This window comes from Dermacentor albipictus, chromosome 7 (assembly GCF_038994185.2).
Source record: "Dermacentor albipictus isolate Rhodes 1998 colony chromosome 7, USDA_Dalb.pri_finalv2, whole genome shotgun sequence".
Lineage (NCBI taxonomy): Eukaryota > Metazoa > Arthropoda > Arachnida > Ixodida > Ixodidae > Dermacentor > Dermacentor albipictus.
In genome coordinates this window covers 125,098,723-125,125,208 of record NC_091827.1, presented here as the reverse complement: position 1 = coordinate 125,125,208, position 26,486 = coordinate 125,098,723, and the positions used below count along the sequence as shown (strand labels likewise).

General features: G+C 44.4%; 1 protein-coding gene across 1 annotated transcript in view; it reads left to right on the top strand.

The window, feature by feature from the left end:
• norpA (no receptor potential A) overlaps nt 1-26,486 on the top strand; it is a 317,605-nt gene that overhangs the window by 63,501 nt on the left and 227,618 nt on the right. Inside the window, exons 4-7 of the mRNA XM_070522685.1 lie at nt 231-317; nt 17,365-17,424; nt 18,488-18,625; nt 23,670-23,749. Of these exons, the coding sequence (XP_070378786.1) occupies nt 231-317; nt 17,365-17,424; nt 18,488-18,625; nt 23,670-23,749 (365 nt within the window). The remainder of the gene's footprint in view (nt 1-230; nt 318-17,364; nt 17,425-18,487; nt 18,626-23,669; nt 23,750-26,486) is intronic.

Genomic DNA, 26,486 nt, shown 5'->3' with positions numbered 1-26,486 from the left:
ATTAAAACAACAAAGAATTGCAGTTCTTATAGTTGAAGTAAGTTAAATTTGAGGGCTCACCAGTTAAAGGAGTACTGTCTTAACATATTAAACTTTTCATTTATTGCATTAGATGAAGCCCTTTATTTAAAGTGAAGAAAATTATAGTCGAAAACGTTATGACAGTGCTCCTTTAAGACCAGGCCATTTTTATTAGTGTTTACTTATGTGCATGCCTTTCTTGCCCACAGGAAAAAGAACAAGTTGTCTACGAACCGAATGCTTTGTTCCGAGTTGACGAGTATGGATTTTTCATCTATTGGAACAGCGACGGAAGGGTGTGTACATTTATTTACGTTTATTTTTCTTTCTTTCCTTTCTTTTACATATATCAAGTGTGCAGCTTGTAAAATGTGTAGCCTGTAAAGTGTTTGCCCTTGTTTAACACATACGCATTGCAGGACTGGGACCTTGATCTTCGAATCTTCCTCTCAGATGTGTTTTAACTGTTTTGTTCTCATAGGGTCATCATTGTTAAGGGTTTCTGCAGGCACCAGCTTTTGAACAGTCTTTGTCTCTTATCATAGAGTGATTTTGGAGCAGTAAGTAAAAGTTTTGAATGTAGAGCAAGTATCTCAGATGGGCATGGTTTTAAAGGGACACTAAAGTGAAACAACAAATCAGTTTAGGCTAATAAAACATTGTTTGAGAACACTGCAGGCAGTCATTTCAAAATAATAGTTTGATTATTAGATGAGGAAATGGAGGTCGAAGTATCAGTATTTTAATTTCGCGTCGAAACCCCGGCGCCGGTACATCAGTGTGACGTCAGGGATTCCAAAGTATGTTTTCGTATTTGGGCCACGTTGGCTGAATAAAGGTTCCTGAAACTTGCCATGTTTAATATTTGGTTCCTTTAAAACACAATGTAGTCAATCTGTACAGCTATATAATTAAGTAGGCCGTAGAAGATGCCATCAGAATCCATGACGTCACAGAGACCAGGTGCGGGAACTTCAAGGAGGCGTCGCCACCCGTATTTCGTTCTTGTGCCTTTTCTGGCTTACCAAGCGTGTTATCGTAGTAAGAGTGGTGTTTTTGGTGTCCTAGAGAGGCAATTTACTGATGCAGAAAAAATAATTTTTCTCTTTAGTGTCCCTTTAAGGACACCTGTACAAGACATACAAGTTGCAGCATGAAAGGACAAAGTTAACAAGATTCACTCTTATCAGGGAGTTCTATGTTTTGCACACCCAAAGTTAGGGGATGTGCACCGCCGGGTGTACAAAATAATAAAAAGGTGCACACAGAAGAAAGCAATGGTGGTACAAAATAGTGTAAGCAGGGCATGGGGCTATGGGTACACAAGGACCTTTGGGTGTGCTATTTCTAAAGCTTCCTGCAGTCATCAAAAGTCCAGGAATGGATGCATTTTTCACATGGTGGCAGCCTGCATGCATAAATAAGACCCCCCCAGATGTTTAGTTGCACACATATCTCACAGCAAATGTTGGAAGATGCCAGTTATAAATTTCTCAGTGATGGAAGCTGTTGTCAATCAATCAATCAGTTGATTGATTGATTGGGTTTGATGAAATTATGTTTGATGAAATGAAAGGTGGGTTTGATGACTGAGATGCTGATGGTGAAGCCATGATGACGGAACACTGGCAGCTAGCATGCAGTAAGAACAGGCTGTGCATTATCACGGTTGCTTGGGACCTGATGGAAAGAGCGACTGTGGTGACGCTCAGCCTGTTATTACCGCATGCTTGCCACCAGTCGCAAAGGCACCTCACAGACTCTGGAGAGAAAAAAAAAAAAACACAATGCGCTCTCTGCAACAGTTACTTTTCGCAGTTTACGGACATCTTAGGAAGGCGCCCGTTGCACGGCAACATAGCGCAGTGAGCCACGTCGCATGGGAGAGTCCAAGTGAAGAAGGGGTTGCCAGCAATTGGTCAGCATTGTGAGCACAGTTGGGCATAGTGTAAAATTTGCGTGTCTGTTGCTCGCTTTCCTACCTGTCTTTGGCTTCGCTGTGTGTGGGGAATACGCCTGCTGTGGGGCAGATCAGACATCAATAAACTTTGACATGCCAATGAGCAGGACGATCAAGGAGAGAGACGCACACAGCATGGTTGTCAAAACAACAGGTGCCAAAAATCAGCGCTTCAATGTGATGCTTGCAAAAATGGCAGACGGCCAGAAGCGGCTGCGAGGACGAGCTGTTGTGGATCCACAATGTGTATGAAGAGGCCTGGTGGTCTGGTGATGACAAGTCTGGTGGTTTCAATGTGAAATGAAGTGCAATAAAAACGCTGTTACGGTTTGCAAATACAGTCTAAACCCGCAACAACGAATCCCCGCGTAAATGAAATTCTCGAGAGAACGAATTATTTTGTATCCCCACTGAACGCCCACAGGATTCAATGCATTTTGTACCTCTTGACAATGTAACGTCACTTTACTACAATTCCGCATCAACGAAATTTGCGAGAACATAACCCCACATATTATCCAATCGCACAAGGCTAGTAGGCTCCAAAATGTGCTCAAATGCATTTGCTTTGCGACGAAATTTCGTGAAATACGACCACATTGCACTTGTGCCAGCGCCGCCATTTTTTTTTTACCAGAACAATAAGCGCCACAAGCAATCGCGTGTGCTGAAACACATCATGGCCACCATCTTGTTTGTTGATTGCTTGTTTGAAATTCCACACATGTTGCTACAGGCATGTGGCAACTGTTTTTGCATACCTAAGGTACGCTCGATTCTCCTGCACCACTGTGAACCCGTTCACAATGGTTCACGAGAAGTTCAGAAATTCTAGTACTATATTTCTTCAGTGCAGGCGCAGCACAATGCTCAAAATGAATGCTAAAGTACAGACATGGTGCAGGAATTTTGTTTTTTCCGACTAATGTTCACGGAATGTGTAAGCTTGAAAAGTCAAGAACTGCTGGTATGATCGGGTCCTGAGGCATAAGTACACCTGCGTTTATGTAGACACAGCAGACACACGTAAGCAGGGTTTTAACAGTGCTTGTGCTTGTGCTTGACATAAAAATTGTAACAGCGCAAACACATGCAACTACAAAGTAACAAGGACGTCCTTGATACTTTGTGGTTGCATGTGTTTGCACTGTTACAATTTTTATGTAAAGTATGCACCAACTCGCCCAGATAGAAGCTTTAATGTTGTGCTTTTGCGCTGTGTCGTCTGGACCTCGTGAACTGGTTCAGGCGGTGCAGGCAAATCAAACGTACCTCTAGTACAGTGCGTAATGTGCGCCTCGGTGAGAAAAAGGCACCAAAAAGAAGGAAATCCACGACCCACCAATGTGGAATTATTTATGACCCTTGTGATGGCAGTTGCAGCATGGAGTGCCATGCATCGAACCATGGTTGAGCGATCATCCGGGAATACGCATCCCTTGCTTCAAGAACGCTGGTTTTGGTGCCATCCGAGAGGCATCACGTGTGGATTCGGCACCGGATGTAGATTTGTGCAAAGGGGCCATAATATCAATCAACTACCTTCGGGTATACGAGATACGATCACTTTTGTGGATGGCACTAGATGCGTCAGCGCCTCCAGGTGACAGCGTGCACCGGAGAAATGGTGCTGCATGCATGGAGCACTGTTTCTCTGCGTCCAGTGCTGAGTTATGCAAAGTTTCACAAAAGTGATCGCATCTTCGAATGCAGTTGACCGGGAGTAGTGCTCCACGGCAGTGCAGCCACTGCCGACAGTGCAGTTCTGTGTCCTCGAGCAAGCTTGCCAAAGTAGGCTAACAGAATTTTGACAGTAAAGTTTTTTTCTGCAGCACATTACCTATCTGTGCTGTCTGATTTTGCAACAGTGAAATTCTTGCGAAAGCAAATTTTTTCGCATTCCCAGCCGATTTTGTTATTGCGAGGTTCAACTGTAGTATATGTGTATTTTTACACAAAGATAAGTTATCTAGCACATTTTTGAAATCATTGCTATCTTACTTTTCAATTTTTGCTGTTTCGAAAAAGTTCCCATGAAATTGATCCTGCATAATAATTTCACCTCCCAACTTTGCTTCGTTTTTCTTTTTGAAAAAAGTATGTTCATTGCTCGAATATATATGGTAATTTGCGGTTGTTCTAAGAGATGCGACAGAACTAAATGAAACAGAGTAATTTAGCTAGAGATTATGGTTTTCAGGAAGAAGCAGTTTGCGACCTTGCTTGAAATGTTGTGCTGTTTTAACACCAAGGGATGACATATTCCAAATTTTTCAGCTGCACAATTCAATTACTTTTTAACCATGTACATTATCACAATTTAGCAAATTAATGTTGCCATTCGAAGCATGTCTAGTATTATGGGCCGGTGCATAGAACAGATATTCGAGGAAGTAGAAAACTTGTGCATGTTATGGAATGGAATAGATGTGGCTGCATAATGTTTTAATCGATTGCAGCTGTTGCATTTGAAAAATATAAAGTCGTCACTTGCTTAGTGGGAGCTCAGCACTTGAATCGGAGCTCTTTCAGAATAAGTAGTTGTTACTCTGCAAATGATGACTTGAACAATATTTTTCAAAAGCAATATGTGCTGTCGGTCATTGCGACTGAAAGCAGGGTGGTCATTGTGAATGTGCCGGGAAGTGGACCCAAACGGTCAGCCTGCCCCTTTTGGTCAGTTTGGTTGAAGACCAGGATTTAGATACAGCTGTCTTAAAGTCGTATGCCTTGCACTGAAGCATCCCTTACATCAGTGGTGCCAGGTATTGTCGCACATTTTCCAAGTATGACATTCACATGGCAGATGTCCCTTCCAACAAGCTGTTGATGTAACTCAGCAGCTTAAAAGACCCATGACAGCCCAGAGAATTCCCTGGCATTATTTAGAATGTACCTTGTGCTGACTGTGACCAATGTGCTTAGAAAGCATCATCTTTTTTGTCATTAAGGGGAACCAGACATCTAGTTCACTTGATGGGGACGTAACTATTATTGCAAAAAAAAAATAATAATTTGGCAACTCATCTTCTTCTTGAGTTATGTTTTGTCATGCCACAAAAATGGGACAGAACAGAATTGTTAGCTGCCAATTCATGCACCACGCCATCTCTTGCACATTTAACCCTTTCAGGGTCAATTTTTTTTTTCGCCATATGCGACCGCCCAGCGACGATTTTTTTATTGCAGATTCCAATTCTTCTTAGGGACTTATTTCGAAAAAAATTTACTGCAATTTTTCTAGGGTGACCGTAAAGTGAGAAAAAGATATTTTGCGTTGATATATCAGTACTCTTCATTCATGAATAACAACAATAAGAAAGGAAATAAACTTATAAGAATTAAAAATTTGGTGCATTGTTATACACATAGTTCATGGCTTTAAAAATGCACACACGAGAGCATTTTGCGAGTCTCAAATGTTCCTGCTCTTACACTAATATGTACATCCATAACGTAATCGACTACATATGTGCCGCACTCAAGAAAACTGTGGTTGTGTACCCGTCAAAAAAGCAATACGTGTGACAAACTGCTGCTAATCTTAATCTTATTTCCAACAAGAGGCAATTGGTTTTCGCGAGTCTCCAAAAAGAAAAAGAAAAGAAACGGAAATGCATGCACGTCAGCATCCTTCCTATTCGCACCCCTGTGAGCACTAAACGAGCAAAAAACAAGCAGTCGCCCTTTGAGCAATTAGTAATGAGATAGCCATCAGTATTGCGAGTGCAAGAAGCCAAAACCACCCGCGGAACAAAACCCCAACAGTACCCAAACCGCCACCTGCCTGCGCGCGTGCCAATGCGCGAGTGGTAGTATATAGACGCGCCGGAGCAGACTAACTCTAAAACAAACCATGCAACGAAAACCGAGAGAGGGAGGTGCGCAAAAAAAATTCCCTGTATTCCTACATAGTGGCAGCACATGACAGAAAAGAAAAAGTTAGGAAATTTGCGCACTTTTTAAACATACAGATGGCGCTGTAAATATACTGCATCGACCATTTTGGACTTGTTCGCGGCATCAGATATTTACGTCATTGACCCTGAAAGGGTTAGAAGGAGAACTGATGCTTAATCTTTTAAGGAACCTGTAATGGTTCCTTAAGGAACCTGTAATGGTTTGAAACATCACTCTCCAACATCTTCACCCTCGTGCTTGACTTGGTCTTGCATCATGACACCTGACCAGATGTCAAAATACGTGACTATCGCTTATATCCTCCCACAGCAACAGAATTTCACAACAGGTCTGCAGCCTGTGGATTATTCATTTTGCCACATTGCGTCTTGATCAGTAGAGCAGTTTATTTTGCATCTCTTACTGCTTCATTTTTCAAGACTGCTACAGTAGGTTTACATAACTGGTTGCTGTTATGGTGTCACACAGCATGAATGCTGTTATCATAAATGTATCATGAACAAATTTAGGACAACTGGGCTGAGCTTGTTTGACATAGTGTGGGATGGTTTATCTTTGTTTTTGATTTTGCTAGGAAATTGAGCTAAGTTTCCTGGCCAGATGCATTGCCAAAGGCATAGCAAAGGACAGGTTAGGAGTGACAAGAAGACAGACAAGGTGACAGACAAACAACTAGCCCCTGTCAAAGCATTACTTTCTAATTAGCTAATCATTCTTAATCCATTGGCACAGGGCCCACTGCCATGGTATTGCTCAAGTACTCAATAGATGCACTGAAGGGGGACAATAAAAATGATTTATTTTCATATTGCTCCATAAAGTGCACTGCGAGGTGAGAGTGGCGGCATAAGTGGACAGATAGCTAAAGGTGAGGCTAGGCAAGGTGCGGCTGGCCGCACTTGTCGAAGGGGGGAGTGAGGACCAGGTGGCGCAGGTGCAGCAGAGAGATAGAGGAAGGAAGTCATGGGTGGCACGTAGCGTGCTGTGCCCAGATGGGCGGCGTGGCGGGAGAGTTGCAGAGTACTGTAATGAACTGAACGTGTGCGACGGACATGGTGGCCTGTGGTCGTTTGTAACAGCACAACATTTGGGATTTCTTTCTACAGCCCAAAAAGTACGAAAATAAGATATTGAAAAGGTGTTCCTTATTTCACATGACACTGCCTGAAGCAAGTGTCCAAATAACACAGCGCAGTCCTGGCAAATCCACTTCTCTGCTTTCTTCATGCTGTAGTGGCAGCACATATTCGCAAACAAGCAGGCTTGCCGAATATTTCGGATATATAATGCTTCTTTTGTTACTAAGAAAATTCTTCTCAAGCCAAAATAAGAATAAATAAAAATAAATTTGACCAGACTAAGAATAACCACAAAAAGCAGTAGCAGCTACTGAACCGTCACCTGTTGAACCTACTGAACAAGTCATCTGTTGATGCCTCTATAACCAAAATAAATTACAATAGTCTCAATCTTTCTGAGCCCAACGAAATTGCTAATGCTTTCTCGCACTACTTCCGTTTATACTAATAACAACCTACATGCACAGCTGCATAATACTTTAAGGCATACAACACAATTATTCTTCCTGTTTCCAGCTACACCAAATTAAGGGTTTTCTATGATTGCTAGTCTTAAAAATACAAGGCCTGGCATAGATAAAGTTTGTGTAAGGCATTTAAAACTGGTTGCACATTTAGTTTCTGACATGCTCTGTAATATTATTAACCTTACTTTTAACCCGGCTCATTCTTATCATATTTAAAAAACGCTAAGATTATTCCTGTTTTTAAGAAAGAGTGACAAACAAACAGTTGTCTACTTATTACTGACCAATTGCAATTATTTCCTGGCTTAGTAAACTGATTAAAAAAATTGGTTAATGTCTTAATAACTACATAACAAATCTTAAGTTGCTAAGAAACAACAAACTTGGTTTCCACCCTTGAAGTTCCACTAATATAGCTGTGCTCTCTAAATAACTACATAAAGAAGTGTTTCGATTCAGGAAACTTAGCTGGATCTGTTTTTTTAGGGTTCACTAAAGCTTTTGACGCAGTTAAACATCAAGTCCTGTTCAATAAACTTGAGTCTTATGGTATAACTGGTCCTGCGCTATCATTCTTAAAAAATTACTTACTTGACCGGCAATACACAGCACACATAGCAAATACTTTCTTTGTAACAAAATGTATTAACTAGGGTGTACCACAGAGCTCAGTTCAAGGTCCTCTGCTTTTCTTTCTATATATTGACACGTGTACTTATCTTTATCGGACAACCACGTTTCGCCGCTTAACAACTGTAATCGCACAGCGAGTGACGCGCCTGAATGTATCCGATGTTTCTGGAAAGTTATCGATGCTTCTACCTGGCTGTCTGTTGTCGCCGAATCTTGTGTTATCTGATTTCATCGCGTAACGCGAATGGTGTAGAACTTTGTGGAAGGCACGCAGGTCCGAACGATTAGTCTGGAACATTCGACGACTGCTCTATAAAAACCGACGCGCTTGACCCGCTGATCAGATTTTCGCCGATCGCCGACTGTGTTCGCCGCTATCGTTGTGCTTTAAGTGTAGCCTGTTTTGTGGGCACAGGTTCGCCCATTAAAAGCTAGTTTTGTCTTTCACAGTACTGCTACTGTGTTCTTTCTTCACCGTCACTACCACGTGACAATATTGGCATGTGTACTTATTTTTATCGGGCAACTACGTTTGACTGCCTAACAAATGTTTCGCACAGCGCAGGACGCGCCTGCATGTATCGAAAGTTTCTGGAATGTTATTGATGGTTCAATTCGTTATCTCTCACCAAACCTTGTGTAACCTGATTGCATTTATGCGCAACGTAAATAATGTAGAACTTTGTGGAAGGCACGCGGGTTCCAGCAATTACTCTGGAACATTCGACGATTGACGTATAGAAGCCGACGCACTTGACCCGCTGATCAAATTTCCGATGATCGCCAACTGTGTTCGCCATTGTCATGTGCTTTAAGTGTAACTTGCTTTTGAGGGCACAAGTTTGCTCAATAAAGATTTAGTTTCGCCATTTACAGTTTTGCTACTGTGATCCTCACAGTCACCACCACGTGACATCTGGTGGAGGTGCTAGTGCGTTCATGTACCAAACACCCCAGCAATGTCGCGATCCAAGCCCGAAAGCCGACGACAACAGCAACGTCACCAAGGACCAGCAAGCTAGCCGCAGGCAGCAAGGACTGCTACCTGAATAAGGACCTCTTCCCGAGAAGACCAGAGGAATCAAGCCCAAGTTAGCAGCCCCAATGGCTGCCCCAGCGTGCTCCATTCTGCTGCAACAACCTCGGGACCCACCAACCTTTCATGGATCATCGTCCAAAGACCCAGAAACCTGGCTGGAGACGTACGAACAAATTGCAACTTTAAACAACTGGGACTCCAACGACAAGCTGCGGCATGTATAGTTGGCCTTAGAAGATGCTGCCAGAACGTGGTTTGAGAACCGGTAGTCGACCCTAACAATGTGGGACCTGTTCCGTAGCGGCTTCCTGCAGACCATTACGAGCGTCGTGCGCAGGGAAAAGGTTGAAGCTATGCTAGAAACCCGAGTACAACTACCCAACGAAAACATAGCGATCTTCACCGAGGAGATGACGCGCTTGTTCCATCACGCCGACCCCAAAATGTCCGAAGAGAAAAAGCTTCGCCTACTCATGCGTGGCGTCAAGCAAGAACTTTTCGCCGGAATGATACGAAATCCACTGAAGACCGTCGAAGAGTTTCTTCACGAGGCCACAAGCATTGAGAAAACTTCTGAAATGCGGAACCAGCAATACAACCGCCGCGCAAGCCCAGAATTGTGCTGAAGTTCAATCATTGGGCACCGACGACCTGCGCGAGACCATAGCGGTCGTGCAAAAGGAACTTCAGAGGATGTTCCCAAGATCCCAGCCTCAGGTTGCCTTGATCATTGACATCGTGAAAAAAGAAATCCAGCAGTCACTGGAACTTCCCGAAGGCAAGCTGGAATCGCCACAGGCCCAGCCTTACGCGACCTACGCTGCCATCGTCCGCCGTCAAATTAATCATCTGTGCCCACGCCAGGGCACTATAACCACGCAGTTCTGCCGTCCGCCACCAGCTCGGCCACCCGTCGTCCAGCGAAAGTACCCGAGGAACACAGACATCTGGCACACTCCTGACCACCGTCTGCTCTGTTACCACTGCAGAGAAGCAGGCCACATCTACCGCCGATGCCCATACCGGGAAATGAGACTGCGAGGGTTCGCTTTAACGCGCCACAACCACAGCTTGGCGAACAACCTCGTGATATCGCTGACTACCTAACCGCTACTTAGTAGAGCCCTCGGCGACTGTCCCATTCGCTGTCATCAGGCGGATGGGACAGTAGCCTCAATGGCTACCTGTCGCCACAACAACGACCATACATTGGCCCAGCCTGGGGCCAGTCTACGAGTGCATATCCGGAAAACTAAAAGCAGCAACTGACGGAATTGCGGTTACTGTTCGTTGAACTGCCAAAGAACCTCTGCCGCCGCCGAAGACGCCGAAAAGGTGATCTCGACGATATATCAACGAGACGCCACCATCCTGATGAAGCCATAAGGTCAACAATACACCGACAAAAGACGACTTGGCAACGCGACATTCCAGCTTCAGTTCAACAAGATGCAGCCGTGATCCAACGTCAAGGCCTAACTGCAACACAAAACAAAAAACCACCAATCTCGATGTGCTTCTTGACGGCCACACTGTCACCGCCTTAGGGGACATGGGAGCCGACTACTCCGTCATAAGTGGACCCATCGCCACCCAGTTGAAGAAGGTTAAGACTGCATGGGAAGGACTTCAAATTCAGACCGCTGGAGGACACCTAACTAGAATTGCACCGCAAGGATTACAGTTCAAGACGGGACCTACCCTGCCATCTTCGTTATCCTCCAACATTGTTCACGAGATGTCATTCTCAGCATGGACTTCCTGAACCAACATGGCGCAATCCTTGACCTGAATTGGAAGTCGATAACGTTATCTGAAGACCAAGTGATACCGGCAGAGAGTTCTCGTAGTCACCATGCCTTGAGCGTGCTCTAAAATCAAGCCGACGTCCAACCCCACTCCAGCATTGTTATTTCCGTCAGCGCGAGAACACCTGCTGACATAAAGGCATCATCGAGAGTGACCAACGTCTGGTGCTTGACCATGAAATTTGCGTTGCAAGAGGGATCACTCGTCTGCACGGTGGAAAAGCGAAAGTGTTGTTGGCAAACTTCAGCCAGGAGTTCAAGCGCATAAACAAAGGCACGACAATTGTATACATAGAGGAAATTCTGGAAACCAGCAATGCATTAGTCCTCTCCTATTCTGCCGCATCTACCCCAACGACCGTAGTTCCCGAACCAGACTTCGACATAAATCCAAGTCTCCCCATGATTAAGCAGCAACAGCTCCGAAGTCTGCTTCGAAGATACAAAGACTGCTTTTCGACGTCACCAAGAATTCGACAAACACCAGTCCCAAGGCATCGCATAATAACCGAAGAGTGCGCTCGATCATTCCGCCAGAGCCCTTACCAAGTTTCGATGCGAGAACGTGAGGCTATAAGACAACAAGTGGACGAAATGCTGCGCAATGACATCATCCAGCCATCTAAAAGCCCATGGCAATCTCCTGTTGTCTTAGTGAAGAAAAAGGACAGAAGCCTACGTTTCTGCGTCGATTATCGTTGACTGAAAAAGATCTCTAAGAAGGGCGCATACCCCCTCCCATGAGTAGACGACACATGTATCAGCTTTGCAATGCTAAATACTTGTCGTCGATGGATCTCAAGTCTGGCCACGGGGAAAGAGAATTCGACGAGAGAGATCACGAAAAGACCGCCTTCATCACGCCAGATGGCCACTACGAGTTCAAGGTCATGCCATTCGGGCTGTGCTCGGCGCCTGCAACGTCCTAGCGCGTGATGGATACGGTTTTAGCAGGATTGAAGTGGCAGAACTGTCTTGTTTACTTGGATGACGTCGTCATCTTCGATGGAAATTTTGACTATCACCTTAGGCGGCTTGTGACAGTACTAGAGGCCATCATGTCATCAGGGCTCAATCGGAAGCCGGAAAAGTGTCGCTTCACTTACGATGAGCTTCGGTTCCTGGGCCACGTCATCAGCAAATCTGGAGTCCGCCCCGACCCACAGAAGACAGCCGCCATCACAATGTTCCAGCTACCCATTGACAAGAAGGCAATGCGTAGATTCTTTGGCATGTGTGCCTACTACAGGCACTTTGTCAAATACTTTTCACGTATCGCTGAACCGTTGACACATATAACTAAATGTAATGTCGAGTTCAAGTGGGAAACACGGCAGGCTGACGCATTTGAAGAACTCAAATGACACATGCAGTCGCCACTGGTACTTGCGCACTTCGACAAGTATGCCGAGACAGAAATCCATACTGATGCCAGTAGCCTAAGCCTCGGTGCTGTTCTAGTCGAGAGGAAAAACGGACTTGAACGGGTGATAGCTTACGCTAGCCAGTCGCTGTCAAAAGCGGAAGGCAATTATTCTACACCGAAAAGGAATGCCTCGCCATTGTTTGAGCTACAGCCAAAATTTCTCCCCTACCTATATGGCAGGCCATTCAAAGTCGTCAGCGACTATCACTCGTTGTCTTGGCTAGCGAATTTAAAGGATCCTTCAGGACGGCTGGCATGGTGGAGCCTCAGACTACAAGAATACGACATCACTGTAATGTACGAGTCCGGACGAAAACACCCAGATGCCGATTGCTTATCACGCGCCCCCATTGACCCGCCACCGCAAGATAACGAGGATGATGATGCCTTCCTTTGAATAATAAGCACGGAAGACTTGCTGAACAGCAACGAGCAGACCCGGAGCTAAAAAGCCTCGTCGAGTATTTGGCAGGGCGCACCAACGTTGTCCCTAGGGCATTTAAGCGAGGATTGTCTTCGTTCTCGCTTCAAAACAACTTACTAGTAAAGAACTTCTGACCAGTCTGTGCCAACTACCTTCTTGTTGTTCCCTTAGCACTGCGTCCAGAAGTACTGTATGCCTTGCATGACGATCCGACCGCTGGGAACCTCGGGTTCTCCCGGACGCTATCAAGGGTACAGGAAAGGTATTACTAGCCACGCCTGATCGCCGACATTGCCCGTTACATCAAAACATGCCGAGACTCAGCGATGCAAGACACCACCGACAAGGCCACCGGGATTACTACAGCCGATTGAGCCTCCTTGCCGACCATTTCAGCAGATTGGGATAGACTTGTTGGGACGCTTTCTGACATCAACAACCAGAAATATATGAATCGTCGTGGTGACGGACTACCTCACCTGCTTCGCTGGAACGAAAGCTCTGCCGAAAGGTAGCACAACTGAAGTGGCGAAATTTTTCGGCGAGAACATTCTGCTGCGACATGGTGCCCCAGAAGTCCTCATCACCGACAGAGAAACAGCTTTTACAGCGGAGCTCACCAAAGCCATTCTGCAGTACAGTCAGACGAGGCACAGGAGGACAACTGCCTACCACCGACAGACGAATGGTCTTATGGAGCACCTGAATAAGACCCTCGCCGACATGCTAGCAATGTACGTCGACGTCAAACACAAAATCTGGGATGCTGTCCTGCCGTACGTAACCTTCACTTACAACACAACGGTGCAAGAAACTACACAGATGACATCGGTTAAGCTGGTTTACTGCAGGAACCCACCGACGACTCTCGATGCCATGCTGCCACATGTCACCGGCGAAGAGAATCTTGATGTCGCCGCCTATCTCCAGCGCGCTGAAGAAGCTCGACAGCTCGCCTGCCTACGGATCAAGAACCATCAGTGTACCGACAGCCGACACTACAACCTCCGACGACGCTTCGAGTACCAGCCCGGTGACCGTGTTTGTGTTTGTACTCTGATACACCGACGAGGACTCAGTGAGAAACTATTGCGATGCAATTTCGGACCCTACATTATCATCCGACGTATTGGCAAACTGGACTATGAGTTCGTGCCAGACGGCATTTCACCTTCACAGCGGGGCGCCATACACAATCTGAAGTGGTTCACATGGTGCGTCTTATGCCCTTTTACACATGCTGACGAACTTCTTTATTTTGTTGTTTGTTTGCTACGAGTGTTCTTGTTTATTATTTTCAGTTGTTTGCAGCATCGGGTTTATGGTTTTTAAGACGGAGGTATTGACACGTACTTGTTTTTATCAGGCGACCACGTGTCACCGCCTAACACGTTATCGCACAGTGCAGGACGTGCCTGCATGTATTGGAAGTTTCTGGAATGTTATCGTTGCTTCCATCCACTGTCTGTCACCGAACCTTGTGTAACCTGATTGCATGTACATGCAACAATAGTGTTTTACTTTGTGGAAGGCGCGTAATTCCCAGCGATTACTCTGGAACATTTCATGACTGATGAATAAAAGCCGACGCGCTTGACCTGCTGATCAGATTTCTGACGATCGCTGACTGTGTTTGCCACTATCATTGTGCTGTGTTCATCACTGTGTTTATCATAGTCGCCACCACATGACAATATTAATGATCTTCCAGATTCTCTTACCTCCTCCGACTACAATCATTGTATTTTGTATTCAGATGACACAACAATATCTTCATCAGATAAATCTATACTGCTCTTACATCAAAGTTAAATATTGCATTGAGTAACACTATGAAACGGTGTTGCAACAATTACTTAGTTCTTAATCCTCTAAAATCTAAATTTAGGTTGTTTAAATGTGTTTGAGGCCCTTAGCTTTTATTCCTGAACTAAAGCTTTCAAGCTTTAGTTCCATTCAGTTCCCACTTGCAACAATGTTACTTTTCTTGGCATACATCTCGACGCTAACCTTACATTTTGGTGTCACTTCCAACATCTCAAGCAGAAGACTGTTTGGTATGTGCACGTTAATCAAAGCTCACCCCTCTTTTTTTCTCGTGAGGCTCTGCTAGCCTTGTATGTTGCTTTTATTACTAGTCGCATTAATCACGGGGTCGTTTCGTGGGGCAACCTGTACACTTGGCACTTATCATCAGTTCAACATATCCAAAATCAATTAATATGCATTACATTCGAACCCACTTATAACAATACCGGTTTTAACAATATATTGGTTATAACAATGAGAAGCTGCTGCACCGTCAACTATTGTATGTTTTCCATGGTTAAATAGCCCCCTTACTACAATGCCCTGATGCCGCATTATCGGTTATAACAATGAACTTTGACCGCTGAATGTCTGAGCCGAAAGGCAGTGAAATGCGAGATCCTTGAAAAGAAAAAAAAAGAAAACAAAAAATTCGAGCCGCTGCACTTTAGGCCGGCTGCTCCAACAGCCGCCGCATGCTCATTTTTCAGCCAGCTCCGCGCAGCTCTCTCCCGTCGCCCTTCCACCCCTCCGAACACGAATGGGCTGCGCCTATAGCTCTACACTGCCCCAAGCTCCGAAGCACGGATGGACCGCACCAACTACACCACTCGCAGATCGCTCGTATGTTGCTCTGTTGTTCGCTGGTCAGCGCAGTTCTGCAAACAGCTTAATAGCTCGCGTTCGTCTTTGTTGGTTGCATCGAAATCGTTCCTGGCCATGCAGTTTCTAAGCCTCGCTTGACTCGCTGCATAAACGGAAGATGGCTGATCCGCCCACTGATCATCGGCAATGCACAACATTGTTGGTGAAAAGAAAGCGCATGGCTGTAGACTTGGAAACTAAGTGCTTTTAACCAACAATGCAATTGTTGCAAACATGCTTGCATCAGATAGTGACGGCGGTGACGGCAGCAATGACGCAGTAAGGCAGGCTAGGGTGCCTCAACGTTGTCCTCACAGGAGGATCGGTAGATAATTCAGCCCTTCCAGGGCTTCGTTTTCACGAGGAACCTTCTGCTGCACAACATAGAGCACGTGGATGTGTTGGAGAAGGATGTCGGCAAGCTTCGCCTTGTGCAAGCCAGTGAGAAGTACATGGCGAGATGCTTGTGGCGATCTCTCCTCAGCGTTTCTTCTGGATTTCTCAAGCTGACAGGCTGCCGCGGCAGCCTTCTCGCAATGTTTAAAAGTCCCCTTTCAGGGCCACCGAAGCGATGCCTCAGCGGTGCTCGCATATCGCTTGCCACCCTTGACACCCCTTTGCAGTTGTTACAGCAGCGCCATTCTTTAACGCCGACAGCTGCGGCTTGTTTCACGCTCTCAGAGCGCCCAGGAAGCAGTTAAATGAGTGAACACAATCAGAAGCCAGATGGAGGGAGGTGGTAGGGAGGGGCAGTGGCCTCCCCACCATTATAGTTTTCTCACATCAGCTCTGCTGTCCCCCTATTTTGATTTTTTCATGCAACCTGGTTATAACAATGGAATTTTTGTGGCACTTGAATATTGTTATAAGCAGGTTCGATTGTATTACTTCTAGCTGCATGCAATCCAATGCCTCTGTGTAACTTCGCTTGTGCATTATCTTGCCTGTTAATAATTTGTTGCAGTTTAACATAGTCGTCTTATTCCATAAGTTGCTTTATAATAACCTTACATTTCCATTCATTGCAGTTGGGCTTTCACAGAATAAAAATGCAAGCAAATTTGCAGCTAATAACGATTCCTTGTTACCCATGATTCATACCAATTACATGTGCATTTGCTGCAATTTCTCTTAGGAATGAATTACCATTAACAATAAATTTCAGTAGTTCTCTTGAAATCTTTAAAAATTACCTTAAGTATAATTTCCTGTGATAAGTGTACTATGATCCTGGCGGGGCTTCTAGAACTTCTCTCTCACATGCCACTTTTTGTGTTTTGTCCTTGTTGTTTTTATCCATGCCTTTTGCTGGCTTTCTTTTATGCCATGCTGATCATGTTTACTTGATTTGCAATGAAATGTCTAGTAATGTATTGAATCTGTCAATTTATTTCGTAATAACGTTCATTTGCTGTATGTAGGCATCACCATCAATGTTGTACTATTAACTGAGGGTCCCACTACAGTTCTTGCACTTTGGGACCCTCAGCTGTGTATTTGTGATGTTGTGTAACTACATTTTTGGAACCAATAAATCTGAATCTGAAGCCACAACTCACGTGAAATAATAAAACGGACAGCATCGCTGAGATCGTCTCAAAGTGTGGAAAACACTGTAGAATAATTTTGAAGGCAATAGAGGACACCATTGCATTTAATTTTGCTAAGTTTTAGTAAGATGCCAACACATTCATGGCAGTTAAAATAATGCTTTCCACGGCCTGCTTACGTACATATAACAACTGGAAAGCGTACCTCCACCTGCTAATAGGGCAGAAAGAGGTTTTGCTAGACTGACACTAGTTGCCTTTAATTTTCCAAAGCAAGCAAAGTGCACTTATGTGGCACTTTTAAGTTCACTTTCATCTATTGTTCTCAAAAATGGCATGTACACATCTCTTTCGCACTTCTAGGATGGTCAGGTGCTCGAATTGTCACAAGTGAATGACATAAGGGCTGGCGGAATACCAAAGGTATGTTTCTGCATTTTCATTCAACACCTTTCTTTCGTGCATGCGTATTATTTTTTGATCCACCTCCATGTTACATGTATTAGCACAGCAGACTCCGTTATGTCAAGCCTACTTGCTATGTCTCTGTTCAAAAGCGTACTGCATGAAGCAAAGCATGCTGTCATAAATTGTTCCAAGTGCTTTGTTTTCCTATCTCTCTTGATTAACCAAGCAAAGTGGGCCTTTGTGGTTATTTCATATGTGTGCAGTGTTTCACACAAACCAAGGAGGCCAGTGTTAAGTGCTTGCTTTAGTTTCCACCAAGCCATGCAATTTTTGTGCAAGGAGCTTGGGTTGACTGCCGAAAGAGGTGGGCCTCCCACTCTGTAACACACCGTGACACACCATATGCGAAACTCCTTTCTTCCAACCATTTTTACATGGGGTGCACAGGTTACTGCAGTAATGATTGTTAAGATATCATGCATGTTTGCTGGAGTCATTATCATGCAGTAATGTTTCACACATTGCAAATGTTAGGGTTGCTGATCTGACCTAGATGCACAAGCAAAGAACTCCTGAAAAGGCAACTGCAACAAAATTTTTGTCCACATAAAATGGCTAGATTTAGATAGTGTATATATAGATCCGCCTCTGTGCAAAATTTTACATTTGAAGTAGTATGAGTGAATGCATCATGAAAGAATCGGAAAAGTAGACATTTTTAATACCGAAACCTAAAAAGCACCATCATTACCGCTCACCAGAAGTGAGTCATACTCCGAGTTGGGTCAGAGTTCGTACAAAGCTCTGAATAATACTTGTAGGCAAGCAGCAAGATTATAAACACTTGCGTAAAGAGTAATGTCTGCTAAATGTTTTTGTAGTCTACAATTTTCTTAAGGCTGCGAAAGTCACTGGGCATGGTGTGTTAGAAGGCGCTGCTGACCCTTGGCTGTTTGCTCTTGCCTTGAGCATGTGCTGTGTGGTTGCTTGCACGGCCAACGTGAGGCATTTCTTGGTTCATCTGCATACGGGAGTGTGGGTATACTGTGGCCACAGCTTGCCCTATACGTGTGTGCAGGATGTGAGACTACTGGCAGAGCTGAGCAGCAAAAACCGGTACGGCCTAGACGAGGTTTCACTGACCATCTGCTCAGGCACGGACATGGTCAACATCAACTACACACATGTCGTCTGCCCAGATCCTGAAACAGCCAAGGTAGTATGCATGGTGCCCTTGTTTTATGACTATTTAACACTTTACATACACTTCTGGTTTATGCAGGTCTTAGACTGTACAGTTATGCCATGTCATATCATTGTGACATAAAGCAGTGTCACAGTATGTATTCAGACGACTTGCTACATAATTTGTCCCGGTCACACATTAGTCATAACACAAAGACTTAAGTGCTCACTGTCTGGCATACAATGCATTTTCTCTGTTAAAACATCTTAATCACCATAGTCACTGGATGATTATCTGTGCCTGCAGACAGTGGTGACGACTTCTGCGTGAATCCGCTTGATGCATTGCGCATGTTGAGTCACTTCTAGGCTGAAAAAGTTAAGGAGTAGATCTTGCTGTGATGTCTCCACCATGCAGACTTGGCTAAATAATGGCTAATGCAGGTACACTTTGCAGTCAGATTTTCAGGACTGCTTCCTTTGTGCCACTGGACTACGAGTGGTTACATGTCTCCCTTACTAAGTCGTTTGAGAATTATTGTTCTCCATAGGCAGTATTGTACAGCAGAATGTTGGGGTTATGTTTATGGCTCATACAAATTTCGGGGTGATACAAATTTTTGGTTGGCCTCAGCAAACTTCCATTAGAGTACAACGAGCTAGAATTCTAATTTAGTGAACTGCTTTTCATTCCTTGGCGTTTGATACTAAGAGACGAGGCCACCAAAAACACTCCACGGATAGGTGGCACGGCACGAACAGTACGCTGCTGTTGTCAGTCCAGCTAAACGGCTGCACAGCGTTGTGTGGGTTGCCAACCTCGCCTGCTAGCTGCACCTTCGCTTTGCAAGCACAGATAGCGCAGGCAGCGCAAACATAGATCATGGGACAGGCTGGGATGAGCTGCGCCAGCCATGCCATTTTTTTTTTTCTTCTCTTTATGTTCGCATTTGTACACCGTGCCTTGTGATAGCTATGCTGTTTCAGCAAGTGCCTTCAAGCAAAGAAATTTGTCTTGCAAGTGGAAAGACCGCCCCCTCTGAAGAGAAGTTGGACATTTTACAAAACGTGGATGAGGAGCCAAAAAGAAAAGGCATGGAATTTGCAAAAAGGCTAAACCTCACACCATCGACACTGTGCATAATTGTTGGACAACGTGATCAAATAATGAAGAATGTGCTCCGCTTCAGCGTAGACACGAAGGAGGCAAGTACCGCCCCCCGCATTAAGCTGGAGGAAGCTCTATTATCCTGGTAAATTTCTCAGAGAAAAAGCCAATGAGATAGCACTTTCTTTGGGCATTGATAGGTTTCAGGCTTCTGGTGGCTGACTCTATCGCTTCAAAGCAAGGCATGGTCTTACCTGCAAAATCGTCACCAACGAAGCAAAAAAAGAAAAAAGAGACGACCAGTCAGCTGGAGCGGTTAAAATACCAAGTTTATTTGAAAAATGCTATCGAAGCAGTGCAAAATCGTGCTGCTTGCTTCATTCATTCTTATTCATGCGATATCAGTTTGTCATTCCTTAAAAATGAATCTGGTCTGCTCACTCTTTCGTCTCGGCACAGGATCGCCACACTATCACTTTACCACAAGTTTTATCACAGTTCTTTCAGCCATCCACTTTACATCGCTCCCGCCGCGCACATTTCCCCCCGCACGGGCCATCCACTTCAAGTCGCCCGACCCCGTTCTGGCACCACAACTTTTTCTGCATCATTTTTTTTGCCGCGCAGCTTCAGAATGCAATGGCCTTCCCCACGACATTGTTTCAATCACCTGTCCATCACGTTTTATTCAAAGTGTATCCATATACCTGTCTTGTTAAAAACCTGTGGCATTAGTAACATCTCTGTACAACCCACCCCTTATGTAACACCCCCTTGTGGGGTCTTTAAGGAAATAAAGTGAAGTGAAGTGAAGTGAATTGAGACTATGTTGCTGTTGCTCATCTTGAGATATGAGCCCCAAGACGTGTTTAACGCAGATGAGGCAGACCTGTTTTTTAACCTTCAGCCTGAGAAGAGCCTCTGCTTTAAAAGCCAAGTATGTCGGGATGGGCAGAAAAGCAAGGAGAGGATCACCATTCTATTCTGCTGCAATTCTGATGAATCAGAGAATTTTCAGCTCACTGTAGTGGGCAAGCGTTAAGCGGGAGAATCACCTGCCCTGCATTTACTGGGCAAGCAAGAAAGCTTGGATGATGGTAGCCCTGTTTGAAGAGTTCTTTTCACTCCTCGACCGAAGGATGCCGAGTAAGAACAGAAAGATTTTCCCGAATGTTTATCAGTGTGCCGCCCGCCCTAAGGAAACGCTTAAAAATGCAAAGGTAGCTTTTTTTACCCCGAATACAACATCTTTTTAACGAACTTCTTGTGCGGTGCCTACTCGCTAAGATTAGTCGTAGCAGCAAAAACTTGAAAATAAGCCTTCTGGATGCGCTGCACCTAATTGCCATGGCTTGGGACTGGCTCACATCGGTTACCGTAGCCAACTGTTTTGGGAAGTGCGGCTCCTTTAGAAATCCCGATGTAATGAATGCCCCAAGAGCCAGAGGAACCAGCAATCAAAGAGGGGAGTGATCTTCACGCCGTGTGCTCCGTGCAAGATTTTCTCGCAGCAGATGTGAAGACGATTTCTCACGACTTGCGGTGTGCACGCGGTCGAGGACGAAGGTGACGTCCAGCGAGAACAAAGGAACAACGATGAGGAGCCACCACAAGCAGCTGAAATGCTGCATGTTTTGAGGCATGCCATGGGCACAAAAGAAGGCAGCGATGGTACTTGCGAGTGTTATTATGCATTTGGGAAAAGTCTGCTGGCCTACTTGATGAAAAAGCAAAATGACATGAGGGATTTATTTACCTGCAAGTAAACTGTTTGTTTTTTGCTCCTCTCAGTGAAAAGCTTGTCAGTTTCTCTAACTTTAACTCCTGTTTTTATTGTTTTTTAACTGATACAAATTTCGGGTGGTACAAATATTTTTCACGACTCTTTAAGATTCGCATCATTGAGATTCTACTCTATTAGCAGTTCTGTTTTAAACCAGATAGCAAGAAATGCAGTAGAAATTCTTGAGTGTTACTTTGAACAGCGGGGTTGAGCAGAGTTCTTGAGCAGTTGTTGGGCAGACTTACCAGACACACGTGTGTGTACGAAGCTGCAAAACTCAAGCAGAGTGCAATTAGGTCGATTTTCTCATCGGAGTAAAATCACAACACTTGGGGCTTCTCAACTGAGACAATATTTCATTATTTTCACATCCTTTACGCTATACAAAACTAGATAACATGGATACCTTTTTCTATATACTTTTAATTTGTTTAAATGAATTCTACTTACAAAAGTAGGATAGACAGTTGGCATTGCTGGCACCTTAAAGAGGTGGGCGCAAAATTTGACTTATATATGAAAATAAGATTGGAGCAGAATCAAAGAACTAAGCAAAACTGCAATAAATTAAAAATGCATTTCAAGCTTTGCAAACACCTGTAGGGACTTTCAGGTGACATGAACAAATTTCTCTTTTTATCAATTTCTAGAGGAACAATATGAAATGAGTTGTTGCTCCATCAAATAGCAGGCAAATTTCTCTAGCTATCTGAAAGAGTTTTGGTGTCAAGTTGCAAGGGCACAGGCATTTTGCTCTTTTGTAGTTCAAGGCAGTGTGCAAGCATAATTTTTCAATTAAAAACTTGTAATAAAATGAGACACTAAACATTATACCAGCAAAGAGAGGGCTAGCATGTGTCCTGTCATCCTCACTTTGCCGGTCCTTTTCACTAACGTTTGGTCTATGGCAGAAGCAACTTGCCCCGCTTCTCACTCTTGCGAAATAAAAATTCATATCTTTCCATCAAGTTGTAAGGGATTTGCTGCATGTAGTAAACCTCCCATGCAGGGTTGAAAAATTTTGGAGGGCTCTGCACGTGCCAATATTTACAAATATGTATATGTGCAGTGCACAGCAGCTGTTGTGGCACGGGTGTTCGTTGATGCCATTCGTGCTGAGGTACCAGACTTTGTGGGCATGCTGTGCTCTCTCATGTTCCCTGGCATTCAGTCTTTTCCACATGACTATCATGCCTCCTGACATCTGGCTTCCCTGCATCACACATGCTATGGTGAGGGTCGATGTTGTTGTTATGCAGCTTTGATGAGAAATGGCTTGAATATTCCGATGCTAGTGCCACTTGACAGCGTGAATAGCTCGAGCGCTACAGGAAGTTGCTTTCACTTTTTGAGCTGCAGAATGTTGGTACTCGGAGACTGACCATGTTTTGTTATTGCACCCCACGGGACTGCTCTGAAAAATGCTGCCCATTTGGCTTCAGAGCACAGCACTAAAATTTCTGAACACAATCACTCTGACATGGTTCCGTTCACGGTACTGAACCTGTAAACAAAGCCTCAGTGTTTGGTATGGATAAACATTTGCTTGGTATCCCTGCATGGCGAGTCTAACTTCCTCGACCCCTCAGGATGTTTCGCCGAAGAACTGTTCCTTCTGCTGTCAGTGTAAGTTGAAACCCTGAAAAGTTGTAAACGACTTGCTTTTCTTTCCACTTTCACCTGCATCTGTAGCAGGGGCTGAAATGACAATACATACATGTACGATTTTCCCTGCTGAGAAACTGGCTACTGAGCAATTGCACAGCGCACTTATACATAATTATGCAGAACAAAGGTTCCGATCACCTATTCTCAGTTTGCATTTCAATTTATGCCAACTCTTCATTTATCGAATTGCTGGCATTTTATACAAGGAGCAATGAATGCCCCTTTTGTATGTTGGTGCTGCTGTGTTTGTTACTGGGAGCTTTTGAGACCCCACACATAGTACACAAAGTCTTCAAAGTAGTAGTAGTACTTTTGTTGTAAAAAAGAGGAACAAAGAAGGTAAGAAATAATCCGGTGGCCATGAAGAAGATTCAGGTGAACAGAAAAGATAGGAGAGAGGAAAGTCGTAATAGGTGTGGAGAAAATAAAAGAAAGCTAAATGGAAAAAAACGCACTGGTCAACTGGTTATACTCTTTTTAGACTCCTGAATTTTTCTCACAACGCCTTCTCTGCAGGTGTGGCAAGCTGGCCTGCGCAGCATCACCAACAACATCAAAGCCAACAATGTGTGCCCCGCCACCTGCCTTGAAAAACAGTTGAGTCAGATTTTTTTCATGCCATGGGCTCCATACCACTGACTTAACGCACCCACAGGACTAGTAGCACAGTTGGCATCAAAAATTTATGTGAATAGGAGTTCGACAAAGAGAATATTTTCCGAGTCTGTGCACACTGCCTGTATTTAACATTTGCTACCTGTACATGTGTACGCAAATAACATAGTGTTGTACTGTTGTACAGGTTGCAAGATATACCTGGCCTGACATTGGATTTTTTGTTGAACTTAAACATTACAATATTTTGAAATTGAATATACATTCTAGTTCAGCAGGTAATTGATTGTTCTGTGCCAAGGAAGGTGGCAGAATGCAAAGCAGCTCAGTATTTTCTGTAATGTCACAGTATGTTTACACAAATGTTGTAAATTACTTCATAATAGTACTAGCTCAATAATGCCAAGTAAATCAGATTTTCCGGGATATCATAATTTAACGGATAATAATATGCTGCTTGCACAAAATGAAATATGAACTTTTTTAAATATCCAATAACATTCTGTCATCGTAACAAATGGGGGAATAGTTCTTCTGGAACCATAAAGTTATTAGGAAGCTCAAATGACTTTATGCATGAAAGTGACTTTATCCAATGTGAAGTGCATATGCGGAGTCTACATACATCTGTTGCTTTGATAAATGCACTTCTATGTGTCCGTCATTTATTTGCATGGTGCCATGCATGAGTGTGGCTGACATAAGACTGATTCATGAACAAAAGACTCGACATCTCCCATGTGATGTCCAATGCCAATGTATCATTTGATATGTTGTGGCACACCATAGAATGGATTGACATACCACTATTGATTACACTACAAATTTGATACACACATACATTACTCATGTACTGTCTGCAGTCGAACCCACTTATAACAATATTGAAGTGCCACGAAAATTTTATTGTTATAACAGATAAGCGTTGTAACCAGGTTGCATGAAAAAAAAAAAAATAGGGAAATGGCAGAGCTGTTGTGAGGAAACTATAATGGTGGGGAGGCCAGTACCCCTCCCCACCACCTTCACCATCTGGCTGCTGCTTGCGTTGACTTGTTTAACTGTTTAACTCTGCTTCCTGCGTGCTTCAATTACGTGTAACAAGCTGCGGCTGTCGGCGTTCAAGAATGGCACTGCTGTAACAACTGCAAAGAGGAGTCACGGGCATCAAGTGACATGCGAGCTCCACCAAGGCATCCCAGCCCCAAAAGGAGCCTTTTAAAAAATGTGAGAAGGTTGCCACAGCAGCCTGTCAGCTTCAGAAATCCAGAAGAAACGGTGTGGCAAGATCATCATAAGCATCTCACCACATATTTTTCACTGGCTTGCGCAAGAAAACTCTGTCCGTCAGCCTTGCTTGCTTTACACAAAGCTTGCCGACAGCCTTCTCCAAGGCATCCAGGTGCTCCATGTATTGCAGCGAAAGGTCCCTCGTGAAAATGAAGCCCCAGAGTGACTGAATCATCTGCAGGGCCTCCTGTGAGGACAATGTTGAGGCAGCTTGCCCTACCGTGTCACCACTGTCATCGCTCTTCGATGCAAGCACGTTCACGATGATCACCTCATCAGTTAGAAGTTTTGATGTTTCTAATGCATTGTCCACATCTAAAAACGCTTCGAGTCCTGAAACATCCTCATCAACTGCAGACCAAAAGTTCAGGCATCACTTCATCAGTAGGATATTCACAGGCTTTGTATAAGTCACTGCTGCTGGGGCAAGGCATGCTTTCCTAAAGCAGTTCCACCCCGTAGAAGCACTTACTTCGGACCATGCATGGAAGATAAACTGCACAGCCATCAATAGATTGATCTTCAATTCTGTTTGCTCCCTGCTTGTCCATGTGACCATGTCCATCAACAAGACTAACTTGTTCAAGATGTGGCGACGATGCATGGCCTTAAAATTGGTGATCACGCAGGCGTCCATGGGCTGCAAACTTGCCGTCATGTTCGGTGGCAGGAAAAAACTTCCACGCTTTATAGCTTGGGCATGGAGTGGGTAGGCACTACAATTACAGTAATCCCTCATTATAACGAAGTCAGGGGGTGGGTAATAAAATTCGTTATAAGTCATAATTCGATGTAAGTGACCACTCGAGAAAAGCTAAAGCAGTCGAGCTTTAATTGCACCACAACTGCGAGGAAGTCAAAATCTATTGTATTCAGTGGAGCAAAACTTTATTCAGGTGCAAAAAAAAAAAGGCAGTGAGCTTTAGCTGTTTCAAGTTCCAGGTGTGAGCAACCCCTGCTCTAACTTGACCAAGCATTGCACGAGGCCGTGGTCGCGGCCCATGCATTCAACCTTATTTCGCAGCAGGCATAGGTACTCCCACGTCTGCAGCATACATAGTTGGCACTTCACATGGCTCTTTGTCCGCTGGCTCTTCGTCCTCGTTGGGGCCACCAACAGCGTCATTTAGTATCTCAGCATCCGTCACTGAGGCAACCATGGTTGCAGCAGCGTCAGCCAACACGAATGTCTCGAAGTCGCCTTCTACCTCTTGGCCAGCAATTTTATGAACAGCCTTGTACAGATAGCTACAAGTCTGGTCATCGTCAGGGTCGCTTACGATGGCGCGGGAGAAGCCGGTGTGGCCAGAGCAGTTGGCGACCTTCGAAGGTGCGAGTTCTTTCCTTGAAAAGTTCAGCAAATGGATCGCCCCAAGCAAATCAATGTTGTACCTCTTCACTGGCGTCATACGCCAAGAGCATGCGCTG